Source organism: Podarcis melisellensis (assembly GCF_964234715.1).
Source record: "Podarcis melisellensis genome assembly, chromosome: 8".
Taxonomy (NCBI): domain Eukaryota; kingdom Metazoa; phylum Chordata; class Lepidosauria; order Squamata; family Lacertidae; genus Podarcis; species Podarcis melisellensis.
In genome coordinates, this window is record NC_138540.1 from 13,304,237 (window position 1) to 13,317,149 (window position 12,913).

General features: G+C 47.6%; 1 protein-coding gene across 1 annotated transcript in view; it reads left to right on the plus strand.

Moving 5' to 3' along the window:
• LOC309375794 (protein-arginine deiminase type-2-like) overlaps nt 1-12,913 on the plus strand; it is a 55,078-nt gene that overhangs the window by 5,256 nt on the left and 36,909 nt on the right. Inside the window, exons 2-6 of the mRNA XM_081921719.1 lie at nt 5,245-5,428; nt 6,787-6,859; nt 9,554-9,615; nt 12,263-12,380; nt 12,853-12,908. Of these exons, the coding sequence (XP_081777845.1) occupies nt 5,245-5,428; nt 6,787-6,859; nt 9,554-9,615; nt 12,263-12,380; nt 12,853-12,908 (493 nt within the window). The remainder of the gene's footprint in view (nt 1-5,244; nt 5,429-6,786; nt 6,860-9,553; nt 9,616-12,262; nt 12,381-12,852; nt 12,909-12,913) is intronic.

Genomic DNA, 12,913 nt, shown 5'->3' on the forward strand with positions numbered 1-12,913 from the left:
GAGGCGTTTATGCCAGGCTTTCTGCCAGGGGCATTTGCAGATGGCACCGTCACCCTTTGTGTGATCTGTGTGTGTGTTTTAAGCAGTGGAGTTGCCAAGTCAGTTATGCCATTGAAAGTGGAATTCAGAGGGCTTTAAAGAATGCTTGTCTCTGCAGGATAATTTTTCTCCCTTTCCGATACTAAAAACACCCAGACTTCTGTGGTTAATCTTTATTACGTTTTGCTGGCCGGGGGCATGGTCATAGCTCAGGGACAGGACATCTGCCTTGCATGCAGAAGGTTCCAGGTTCAATCCTTGGCATCTCCAGGCACATCTTGAGAGAGACCCCCTGAGTCTGAAACCCTGGAGCGCCACTGCCTGCCAGAGAAGACAGTGCTGGGCTAGATGGACCAACAGCCTGACTCACTGAAAAGCAGCTTCTTAGTTACATGAGCCCTGTGTTCAGAACCATGAGGACTAGAATCTTGCTCAATTTTATGGCAAGGGTTGCATCTCAGTGCGCCCAGCTTCAATCCCCTCTGGCAGCATTTCCAGCATTTTAAAAATTGCATTTTATATGTGTTTGTGGGACATGGGTGGCGCTGTGGGTTAAACCAATGAGCCTAGGACTGGCCGATCAGAAGGTCGGCGGTTTGAATCCCCGTGACGGGGTGAGCTCCCGTTGCTCGGTCCCAGCTCCTGCCAATCTAGCAGTTCAAAAACACGTCAAAGTGCAAGTAGATAAATAGGTACCGCTCCGGCGGGAAGGTAAGCGGCGTTTCCGTGTGCTGCTCTGGTTCGCCAGAAGCGGCTTAGTCATGCTGGCCACATGACCTGGAAGCTGTACGCCGGCGCCCTCGGCCAATATAGTGAGATGAGCGCTGCAGCCCCAGAGTCGGCCATGACTGGACCTAATGGTCAGGGGTCTCTTTACCTTTACCTATATGTGTTTGTGCATTGAGTGCAAATCATAAAGGAACTGCTTTGATTGCATAGGTCAGATCGAAGGTCGTGCAAAGAGCACCTTTAATATAGTTTTGGTGCCTGTTTGGGAATGTTCTTGAATGAATGCAAATCCTTTTAAAAAAATACTCCAATTTCTTTTGTTTATGTGTGATATATTGGGGAAGATTCTGGGTGGCATCTGAAATTACATTTTTTTTTTGGCTTTTCAGAGAGCAGGGCTAGGATGCCAACTGTCCAGAGCTTTTGGGGCATGTCGACAGGACGTCAGTCCTGGGTGTAACCAAGGAGGAAGCTGTGTGCTGCAAGCAGCGGGTTCCAACTGCCCTGGGGTTTCTCATTATCAGCTTCAATCTGCTGTGTCAACTGCTGCAGCTGCCCCTCTCCTCCCGTCAAGGAGTTGCAGTGGGCAGGTGCTGGCACTCGGGTCCCTTGCTAATGCAGAATCCAGCTGCCGCTGTCAGGGGTCTAGTTGACGCAGCATTTAAAAATAGATGTGGGAAGCTTAGGGGTGTTATGCAATGGCTCCCAAAAGGGTGAAGTGGGTGGGCCGGCTGGCCAGCCACCAAAGATCCAAAAGAGGAAGGGGTTCAGGTTACTTCCCCTGACCTTGAAGCCCATGGCTGCACTACAAAAGCAAACCTGAGGCTGGGGTGTGTAGAAATCAGGATGCTTAACAATGATAATCGCATTCTTCGGAGATCGTATTTTCTTAAACCGGTGTCGTCTGGCGGTTCACGTTCAACACAGCTTGTCTTGATTTGTAGCAGAGCCAGGGTCCTTGCTTTGAGGGTCGCAGCTCAGGTTTGGCAGGGCCCAGGAAGAGTTGAAATCTCAAGTCTTGCAAGGAGAGTCTGTCTATCAGACAAGGAATGTGTCCCTCAAAGCAATCCACAGGAGAACTGGGGGAGTGGGGGAGAGAGAGAGAGAGATGGACTACATGGAACTGGCAGAAATGACTGGCAGAAGACTATCTACAGAAACATTGTAAAATTAATGAATGCTAGAAGGTTGTTGGAATGAAGTTATGTGGTTTTAGCAGAAATGTTTTCAAGGTTTAGGAAAAAACAGACAATTGGTGAAAGGAGGGAAAGTAAAGTTACATTATTTTCAGATAAATTACAGGACAAAAATTGGAAAAGATGGAAAGGATTTGCTGAAATAGTTAACCGAACTAGAATACAAAAAAGGGAGGTGTGAGGAGGTCAATGAAACAAGCAAATGAAAGATAAGTTATGGGAAGATTCGATGTGGTTTTTTTTAATGGATTTTATTTTTCTGATTTTTCTTTTTTCTTTTTCTTTTTCTTTTTTTTCTTTATTGTGATGTGTTGTTTTGTTTTTGTTTAATATGGTGTTTTTACTTTTTCCTTTTGTAACCTCTGAAACTTTAATAAATATTATTTTTTAAAAAAAAGAGAGAGAGAAACACAATAAGAAACTGGCATATTATTGGAATCATATAATTGTAGAGTTGGAAAGCACCCCAGGTATGATAAAAAATTCAATATTACCGTATTGGCCCGAATATAAGCCTGACTTTCCCCCCAAATTCCAACTGTGAAAAGTTAAAGTGCGGCTTATATTCATGACCTTACGGTATGCAGCCAGGAGCGTGGGGCGCCGGCAATGCAGCATGGCTCCCACCCCCCAGTATTCAGTCAGGAGCAGTGAGGAATGGAGCTGCTTATATTTGGGTATTTTTTCCTTTTCTCTTCCCCCCCCCTCCAATTTTAAAGGTGTGGCTTATATTCAGGTGCAGCTTATATTCGGGCCAATATGGTATTTCTATGTTGTTGGTGTATGTTTTGAAATAAAAAAAATAAGGTCTTATATATATATAATAAATGTTCATAACTGCATATATAAACCACATGTCTGAAAAAGTCCTGAAACCATTTTGTCCCTCCCACATTGACCTCAAAAATTTCTCTGCAAGGTCGAAGGAAAATGGAAAAGCCTCCCCATTGTCTTTTCCTTCACAAATCCTGTCTTAAGGGTATGTCTGTGTATGAATAGGGTGAGCCTGTGACCTGGCTCAGGAACTAAGTATTTCTCATTACAAAAGACTGGCCAGGCTCCCCAGGGTATCCAATCAAGGGACCATTAACAGGTAATCTGCCAGACAGGAGATAAACAACACACTCAGATTTCTGCACTCAGATTTCTGTTGTAGACTGCCTCTTCTGTGATGTAGATATGAAGTATCTGGGGGATGGTCTTGCGCTACACCCCTTCTGTGATGTAGGTATGATATTTCTGGGGGTGGTCTTGGACTCCAGGGCGGGCAATTTAAAATGTCTATATAAGGGCGAGCACACCTTTGTTCTGGGTCCTCCTCCTTTCCTGCAGTTGAGGGGAGCACCCTGTTGCAACATTTCTGCTGCTTTGCATCTCAATATTCTCTGGTTGGCCTCTGTTATTTTCTCCAACCGATGGAGAACCTACAAAGGACTCTATAAGGGCTCTTGTGTCCCCCATAAGGGAACAAGGGCAGATTTTCATTTATTACAGTTTCTATTGCGGTTGGGAGGGCTAGAGTCCATATTCTGCCTCTCTTGAAGCTTCAGGAGTCACCAGGCGCATTTTGCACCCGGCTATCGGCAACTTGCAACCAAGCGAAGATGCCAGGGCTCCAGGATAGCGCCCGAGTATCTTCACAATCTGGAGGTGCCTGCCTGGGGATCCTTGGATCTTGCCTGTTTTCACACTAGCAACACAATTGTGTAGAACCAAAAAGTCATACTGAAAAACGTGACTTTAGAGCCGTCTGGCCGAAGAAAATGGCAACTAGGCATTCTGTTTTGGCAACTGTAACTCTGGTTTAAGGAGCCATTCGGCATCCAGCTTATATACTGTATCTGAGTTTCTCACACTGCCGCCAGGTATATATAGGAAAGGGCGAGGAAGGAGGCGGAGCTCTGCACATCATGCGAAATCTGCCGCGGACCGTACAGCTGTGGTGGCAGTAAATCTCTCCCGCTAACAGAGACATCTTTGGCTCTCCTGGCTTGGAGTCTTTTCCAGCACATGTGTGCAAGATTAAATTCACTCTCTCTTTCAAGGGTTGAGTTCTCCCAGAGTAGGGTTGCTCCTTCCATGCCAGCTGACAGAGCTGGCGAGTGGAGGATGAAAGGCGCAGTGGGGAAAGCTGCCGGTCAGCGTAGACAACACTAGATGAGATGGACCAATAGTCTCTTTCTATACTCCTGTTTAAATCAGCCTTCTGTCAGAACAATGAGGACTAGAAGCTTGCTTTATTTTTAAAGAAAAGACCATGGCTCAGTGGGAGAGCACCTGGTTTGCATGTGGAAGGTCCCAGGTTTGACCCCTCAGAGGGTCTAAAGACTTCCTGTCTCTAACAACAACAACAACAATAATAACAACAACAACTAATAATTTATTATTTATACCCTGCCCATCTGGCTGGGTTTCCCCATCCACTCTGAGTGGCTCTCAACAGAATATTTAAAACACAATAAAACATCAAACATTAAAAACTTCCCTAAGCAGGGCTGCCTTCAAATGTCTTCTAAAAGTCAGATAGTTGTTTATTTCCTTGACATCTGATGGGAGGTTGTTCCTCAGACCTTGTGGGGGGGGGGCAGACTATATTTTTTTTGGGGGGGGGGATGAATGAATTCCTATGTCCCACAAATAACCCAGAGATGCATTTTAAATAAAAACATGCATTCTGCTCATGTAAAAACATGCTAAATCTGCAGGCCGGATTTAGAAGGCAATTGGGCCAGATCTGGCCCCCGGGCCTTAGTTTGCCTACCCATGGTTTAGGGCTTTAAAGGTCAGCACCAACACTTTAAATTGTGCTCAGATATGTACTGGGAGCCAATGTAGGTCTTTCAGGACCAGTGTTATATGGTCTTGGCGACCGCTCCCAGTCACCAGTCCAGCTAGAGAGCTGTTTCTGCCAGTCAGTGAAGTCAGTCATGTGCTAGGTAGACTGATGGGCTGGCTCAGTAATAAGGCAGCTTCCTCTGTTCTTATTTAAATTGACTCACCCTTAAAAACCATGAGGACCGGAGTCTTCCTGTTGTGCACCACAGCAAGCAGCAAGAGACTCCAGGGGTACCAGGTGCTTCCCGGGGAAAAAGGATGGAGGAGGAAGAAGAGGAAAATCAAAGCTTGGACAATGTTGTGGCTGTGACCAGAGAATGAAGTCAATGCAAATGTAGATTGTAGGCTCTCTGGGGCAAAGACTGGGGGAGTTTCAGGGTTCAGTGCTGGATCTGCAAACACCCAGTTTCACATCACCACTCTCTTTCTGCCTGCTCCCTTACAGAGCAGCTCCTGCCGACGCAGTCACTTTTGCCGTGAAGCACTCGGATGATGTTGAGGTCGAAATCATCAGCGACGGCCAATCTGAGCATGCCCCTGCCAATGGCGGGAAGCAGTGGCCTCTGGACCCCAAGACCACCTTGAGTATACAGATGACGCGTCCCAGCACCGAGGCCAACGACAACAAAGTAAGAGACGTTCCCACGCTCGTTGCTTCCCTGAGCTCCTGGTAGGCTCAGTTTTGCATTCCAAGCAGGGGCAGCGTTTAGCAGTGGTTCCTGCGTTGCAGCGGGTTAGACTAGATGACCCTCAGGGTCCCTTCCAACCATACAGTTCTATGATTCTTTAGCTGTGATTACTGCACTGCAAAGGCTTTGACTAGATGGCCCTTTGGATTCCCTACCCAATGTACAATTCTGTTACAGTGGTACCTCAGGTTACATGTGCTTCAGGTTACAGACTCCGCTAATACAGAAATAGTACCCCGGGTTAAGAACTTTGCTTCAGGATGAGAACAGAAATCGCGCGGCAGCAGCAGCAGGAGGTCCCATTAGCTAAAGTGGTGCTTCAGGTTAAGAACGGACCTCCAGAATGCATTAAGTTCTTAACCCGAGGTACCACTGTATTCCACAAGTATCAGGACTTGCAGGATTTTTATTTACAAATGTACAGCTTGATCAGGATAGGTACCAAGCAGCCAGGCACATGGCGAGGCAGGGATGGGGGCAAACACTGCAAATGCAAACACTGCAGTTTAAATTCACCTTTTAGGGAGCATCAGCTGCCGCTGAGTAAACATGCACCAGTTTTCTTGGCAGTTGTGAGGGGCAAACGGGTAGGGTCATGTGAATCTATTGTTTCAGTTCTGCTTCCAGCTGATTGCAAAACTGAAATCACTCTTGCTGTCTCTAAAGGGGCTGTGTGTGGCAAGGGCTGTGGTTTTGTGCCAGTCCCCTAATGCTGCAAGCTGCATCCTCAAAAATACCAAGGCGGGCAGTTATTTTCCTGGCATAGAGACTGGAGAGCTCTAAGCTCGGAAGGACTGGCGGTGAAGATGCAGCTGACCCTTACCTGGCACAACGTATCCTTGGATCCCTTTTCCATTTCATAGGATTGTAGCGTTGGAAGGAACCCTGAGGATCATCTACCCCCCTGCAATGCAGGAATCACAGGTGGCCACCCAACCTTTGCTTTAAAAGCGCCAAGGAAGGGGAATCGGCCACCTTCTAAAGGAGGCCATTGCACTGTCGAACAGCTCTTGTAACTTGAATTTATTGGTTCTGATCCTACCCTCCAGAACAGGAGAAAACAAGCATGTTCCCTCTTCCATGGGACAGCCCTTAAGATAGCTGAAGATGGCTATTGTATCTCCTCTCAGTCTCCTTGAGTCTAAACATACCCAACTCCTTCAACCATTCCTCATAAGGCTTGGTTTCCAGACCATCTCCCTCCTCTGCAAATCTTCCAGCTTGTCAATATAGTTCCAGATTGTCTCTTTGGCCTTTCAAAACTTTAACTCTGCATTGTACGTTCTTCCCTTCCTCAGGTAACTGTGGGCTATTATGGTGAGAATGGAGGCCACCCCATTGACCAAGCTGGCGTTTTCCTGACGGGAATTGGTAAGTATGAAGATGTGCTCTCCCCCTCTCTTTCTCTGTCTTTCCCCCTAGGATCATAGAGTAGGGAAGGACCAGATGGCCTTCCAAACTCTGCTTAGAAACCTCCAGTGAAGGAGTGTCCACAACCTCAGTCCGTTTCACTTTCTAAAGGTTTTGCTGTCAGAAAGTTCTTCCTGATGTTGAGATATTTGAGAGACAGCTATCCTGTCACTTCTGTCTCCTCTTTTCCGTGCTAAACATACCCAGATCCTTCAACCATTCCTCATCTGGCTTGGTTTCCAGACACTTGATCATCTTGGTTGCCCTCCTCTGCACGCATTCCAGTTTGTCAATATCCTTCTTAAATTGCCGTGCCCAGAATTGGATACAGTATTCCAGGTGTGGTCTGACCAAGGCAGAACAGAGTGGTACGATTACATCGGGACACTAGACTTCTGTTGATGCAACAGAATAGCATAAGCTTTTTTTGCTGCTGCATCACACTGTCATGTTAAGCTTGTGGTCCACTAAGACCGCTAGATCCTTTTCACATGTCCTACTGGCAAGCCAGGTGTGTTCCCTATCTTATATTTGTGCATCTGCTTCTTCCTGCCTAAGTGCAGAACCTTACATTTGTCCCTGTTGAAATTCATTTTGTTAATTTGGGCCCAGTTCTCCAATCTGTTACGGTCATTTGGAATCCTGATTCTGTCTTCTGCGGCATTAGCTCCCCTCCCAGTTTGGTGTCCTCTGCAAAGAGGCAGCTTTTGTCTCCCCACCAAGGAATTGTCATCTGACACAGCTAAGAAACTTCCACTGTCAGAGGCTGCCATTCTTCTGAATCCCAGTTGCTGGAGGGCAGAGGGCCCTTGTGCTTGGGTCCTGTTTGCAGACTTCCCATGGGGGTATCTGGCCGTCGAGTGTGAGAACAGGATGCTGCGTTAGACGGGTCATCGGCCTGATCCTGCAGGCTGTTTTTAGGATCTTTCTTATGCTATGCTTCTATCAAGCGGTTTTAAACACTTGCTAAACAAAACAACTCTGAGCTGGCACCCTGGAATTCCTGGCTGCATCTGGAAGAACCTACCAGTGCTGGTTGTGGAGGCGGTGGAGCAATTTTTATCTATAGCCATACCTTGGTTCTTGAACGGAATCCGTTCTGGAAGTCCATTTGACTTCCGAAAACCAAGGCGCTGATTCCGATTGGCTGCAGGAGCACATTCAGCTTCTGAAAAAGTTTGCACACTGGAACGCTCACATCTGGGTGTGCGGTGTTCGGGAGCCAAAACGTTCGAGTCACAAGGAGTTCGAAAACCAAGGTACGGCTGCATTCATTTTGCTTTGGCCTTTTTTGTGAAAGCAGGGAGCTCCTTCCACCCCAGCTGTGCTGGCTCTTGGGGCCGCCGCTCCAGAGAAACCGTAGCCGTGAGCGTTGTCCCTCTGGTCTCCAAGGCAGCAGCGAAAACAGCTCTCCAGCAATGCCGGGGTTGTCTCACATGATGGGTCCGGATGCCGTCGGGAAACCGGATAGTTGGCCCGCCTTGAAAGGTGGATGGGTGGGTGGGGTGTATGTTACTGGACTCTTGAACCAGGCTAGTGAGGACTGTCTTACCACACACACACAAGCTTTGTTACTTACTCTTAAAAGTAAAGGGACCCATGACCATTAAGTCCAGTTGTGACCGATTCTGGGGTTGCGGCGCTCATCTCACTTTATTGGCAGAGGGAGCCAGCGTACAGCTTCCAGGTCATGTGGCCGGCATGACTAAGCTGCTTCTGGCAAACCAGAGCAGCGCACGGAAATGGCGTTTACCTTCCCGCCGGAGTGGTACCTATTTATCTACTTTCACTTTGACGTGCTTTTGAACTGCTAGTTTGGCAGGAGCAGGGACCGAGCAACGGTGGGATTCGAACCGCTGATCTTCTGTTTGGCAAGTCCTAGGCTCTGTGGTTTAGACCACGGTTCCACCCGCGTCCCTACTTACTTTTAGAATCATAGAATTGTAGAGTTGGAAGGGATCCCCAAGGGTCATCTAGTCCAACCCCTTGCAATTCAGGAATCTCAACTGAAGCATCCATGACAGATGGCCTTCCAACCTCTGCTTAAGAACCTCCAGTGGAAGAGTCCACCACCTTCTGAGGGAGTCCATTCCACAGCTAAGGTTTAGTCGGAATATCCTCATTTGAATCCATCCATTTGGGTCCTGCCCTCTGGAGCAGCAGAAAACAAGCTTGCTCCCTCTTCTGCGTGCTCCTTGAGGACTAGCGCCTTGCATTATTTTTAGCAGGAGGCAGTAGCTCGGTGGTGCAGCACCTGTTTTGCATGCAGAAGGTTCTGGGTTCAATCCCCAGCAGCATCTCCAGGTAGAGCTGGAGAAAGACTCCCTGTCTGAAGCCCTGGAGAAGCTGCTGCCAGCCAGTGTAGACACTGCAGGGGTAGGTGGACCAGAGCTCTGACACAGCAGAAGGCAGCTTCCTAGGTTTTTAAATAAGCCCATCTTAAGGGAAAGAGCACAGTAGTAGCATGGAACTGTTATAGATGGATCAGGAAACTGGGAAACTACCCAATATCTGGCTTTTCTCTCAAAGTAAAGGTAAAGGTACCCCTGACCATTAGGTCCAGTCGCAGGCTCTGGGGCTGCAGCGCTCAGGAAATGTCCTGGATATGCCACAAAGTGGGAAGGGCTTGCTGACTTGACTTTTGTATTTTTCTAGAGATTTCTCTGGATGTCGATGCTGACCGCGATGGGGTGGTGGAGAAGAACCACCCCAAAAAGGTGAACATTTCCTCCTGCTTTTGTTTGCATAGAGATTTGCAAAGATGTGGTGAAGAGATTTTTTAAAAAAATGTCGGGGGGGGCGGGTAACCCAGCTTTCAATCCCTTCACCAGCCTGATCAGTGCTTTTTCCCCTAAAGAAATGTTATGGGGTACTCTCATTTTCCTACTCATATTGAATTACTGCCCCTCAATGAGGCCAAACTTAGATTACCAAATGTTTAGGGGTTTGCATACCCCTGCGTCCCCCCAGAAAAAAAAGCACTGAGGCTGATGCTCTCCACCTGTTTGGAATCACAACTCCCATCATCCAGTGCCACCGGAAACACACTCTCTGTGGCGCATGGGTGTTGTAGTCCATTGCAGCTAGAGAGGCACCCAGGTGGGTGACAGCTGGACTAAGGTCACTTGCTGGGCCTGGCATAGAGCTGGCCCCTGGCTTCCTAGGATGGGAGCAGATCATTTGAAACTCTTCTTTGTGACACTAAGCTCTCCTGTCTGAAATCTGAATGCTGAAATCCTGGAGAGCTGCTGCCAGTCAGAGTAGACTGTGCTGAGATGCATGGACCAGTGGTCTGACCTGGTGAAAGGCAGCTTCCTTGTAATATCATAACTTTCAGGTCTGAGTCATCTGCCTCCTTAGTGCCCACCTGCAATGCCTGATCCCGGTTTTGTGCTTCTGTCCCCAAAGCCTTGCGGAAACGGGACAGCTCTCCTTTCCAACCAGCCGCCCAGGGAGGTGGGGGCGCAGGATGGAGTCAAATGGGGTTAGCCCTCTGCCCTGCGAGGTATTTAAATTGCCATGAAAAGCTCCCACGGAAAGGCTGGGACACTCTGTACGAAAGGGAAGCCTCCTGCTCTGTTCTGCCCTGCCCTGCCACCCGTCCTTTGGCACAGAGGCTCTCCATTCCTCCAGGCTCCCTGCTGAGGCAAGGCAGTGATCCCTCTGGGCTGCAACGCTCCCTGGAAAGAGCCTCTTGCTACCCTGGGGTCAATCGGGGCAGAATGCTGTGCCCAACAGAACTGCAACCCAGAGCCTTCCTTAGAATCTGACTCCCAAGGAAAAGTGGCTGTGAGTGTCCCAGCCTCTCTTTAGGAGAAGAACGTCAGAAAAACCCCATGCTGATCAGGCCAATGGCTAATAATAATAATAATAATTTTATTATTTGTACCCTGCTCATCTGACTGGGTAGCCTCAGCCACTATGGGCAGCTTCCAAAATGCAGTGGTACCTCGGTTTTCGGATGTCTCCGTTGCCAAACGTTTTGGTTTTCAAATGCCAAAAACCCGGAAGTAAACACTTCCGTTTTCCAACGCGCCTCGGAAGTCCAATAGCTTCTGCTGCATGTTTTTCAATTTTCTCAACTGAATTGGCAGACAACTCTTTGCGCCTCGGTTTTCAAATGTTTTGGAAGTTGAACGATCTTCCGGAACGGATTACGTTCGAGAACCGAGGTACCACTGTATACACAAACATAATAAAACAATAAATATTTTTTAAACTTCCATATACAGGGCACTGCCTTCAGATGTCTTCTAAAGGTTGTATAGTTACTTATTAACTCCATACTCTCCAACATCTCTCTGATGGAAAAAGGGATGTCCTAAGGAAAAGGGGGACAGTCCGAGATCAAATCAGAAACCGGGACAGCTTCTGTAAATCCAGGACTGTCCCTGGAAAATAGGGACGCTTGGAGGGTCTGCAAAATGATTGTCAATCTCACTGAGACAACTGATTAAAATTTTAAAATTTACTTATTTATTTCACAATGGACATTGCTTGGTTGTAGAAGGGGGGAAAAACCTCAAAGGTAAAGCAATACAATTATCCATAAGAATAATGATAAAAAAATCATTGAAGGCCAATGCATGCAGAAAGTCATTGACGAACCCACAGTAATTGAGTCACAAATCTGCAAGAGTGGAATGTGCTGCTTTGTATAGTCACTCATCCCCTTGACATCTGACGGGAGGGCGTTCCACAGGGAGGACACCACCACCAAGAAGGCCATTTGCCTGGTTCCCTGTAACCTCGCTTCTTACAGGGAGGGAACCTCCAGAAGGCCCTCAGAGCTGGACCTCAGTGTCTGGACTGGACGATGGGGGTGGAGACGCTCCTTCAGGCCGTTTAGGGCTTTAAAGGTCAACGCCAACACTTTGAATGGGGAACTTACTGCGAGCCAATGTAGGTCTTTCAGGACCAATGTTTAGACAGTCCTGACAGCCACTCCCAGTCACCAGTCTGGGCAGTCCCATTCTAGATTGGTTGTAGTTAACTGATGGAGAATGTCCAGCGGGCAGTGGGTGAACAGAATTTATCTTATTGGCACAGCACTGGTTCAAATGATAAAAGCAAAAAGTGGGAACCCTTTGCCCCATTCTGCTGGCTAAACTCAAGAGGCGGTGGTGGTGTAGTGGTTAGAGTGTTGGACTAGGACCCAGGAGAGACAAGGGTTCAAATCTGGCCCCCGGCCCCCCGGACTCGGCCATGAAACATGCTGGAGTAACCCTGGGCCCAGTCACTCCCTCTCAGCCTAGCCTACCTTGCACGGTTGTCGTGGGGATTAAATGAGGAGAGGGAGAGCCACCTTGAGCTCCTTGGAGGTGAAAGTGCCATCGAAATGCAGTGAAAGTGTTGCCATTCCAGGCGGTGTGGACGTGGGGTCCAGATGGGCAGGGTGCCGTTCTGCTGGTGAACTGCGATAAGGAAAATCCGTACACCGGAAAGGAGGACTGCCAGGATGACAAAGTCTTCTCGAAGGATGGTAGGTGGGGGTCTGTTGAATCCCGAAATCCCTTTTAATTTTTTTGTAACAGTTTTTTATTCTTTTTCCAATCTAGAAAGTTACGTTTGTGACTCAGCAATTACATTCTAATTCAACAAAACTAGTGACTTCCTGCTCACCCGACATTGATGTTTGTAACTCAAATTACATACAATTGTGTCTTAAGGTTCCGCCTTACCTAATTTCACCCTCTCTCACATGTTTCTTATTATATTCTGTTATTTTCTTGCACTTCAAAATGATCCTTGCATTTGGGAAATAACATTTTATATAGGCTAGAAAAGGGTTCCTGGTCTTTAGAGGAGTCTAGATTTGTATCAGCGCCGTCAGTTTTGCCACCTCTATGTATTCCAAGATTTTCATCACAAATTCCCAAATCCTGATGTGCATTTCTCTTTTCTTTTCCTCTCCACCCTTTCCTCTCTCTGTCCCGGGTATCGAACCCCCACAGACCTGGAAGACATGTCCCGTATGTTCTTGAGAACAAAAGGCCCCGACCGGCTGCCTCCAGG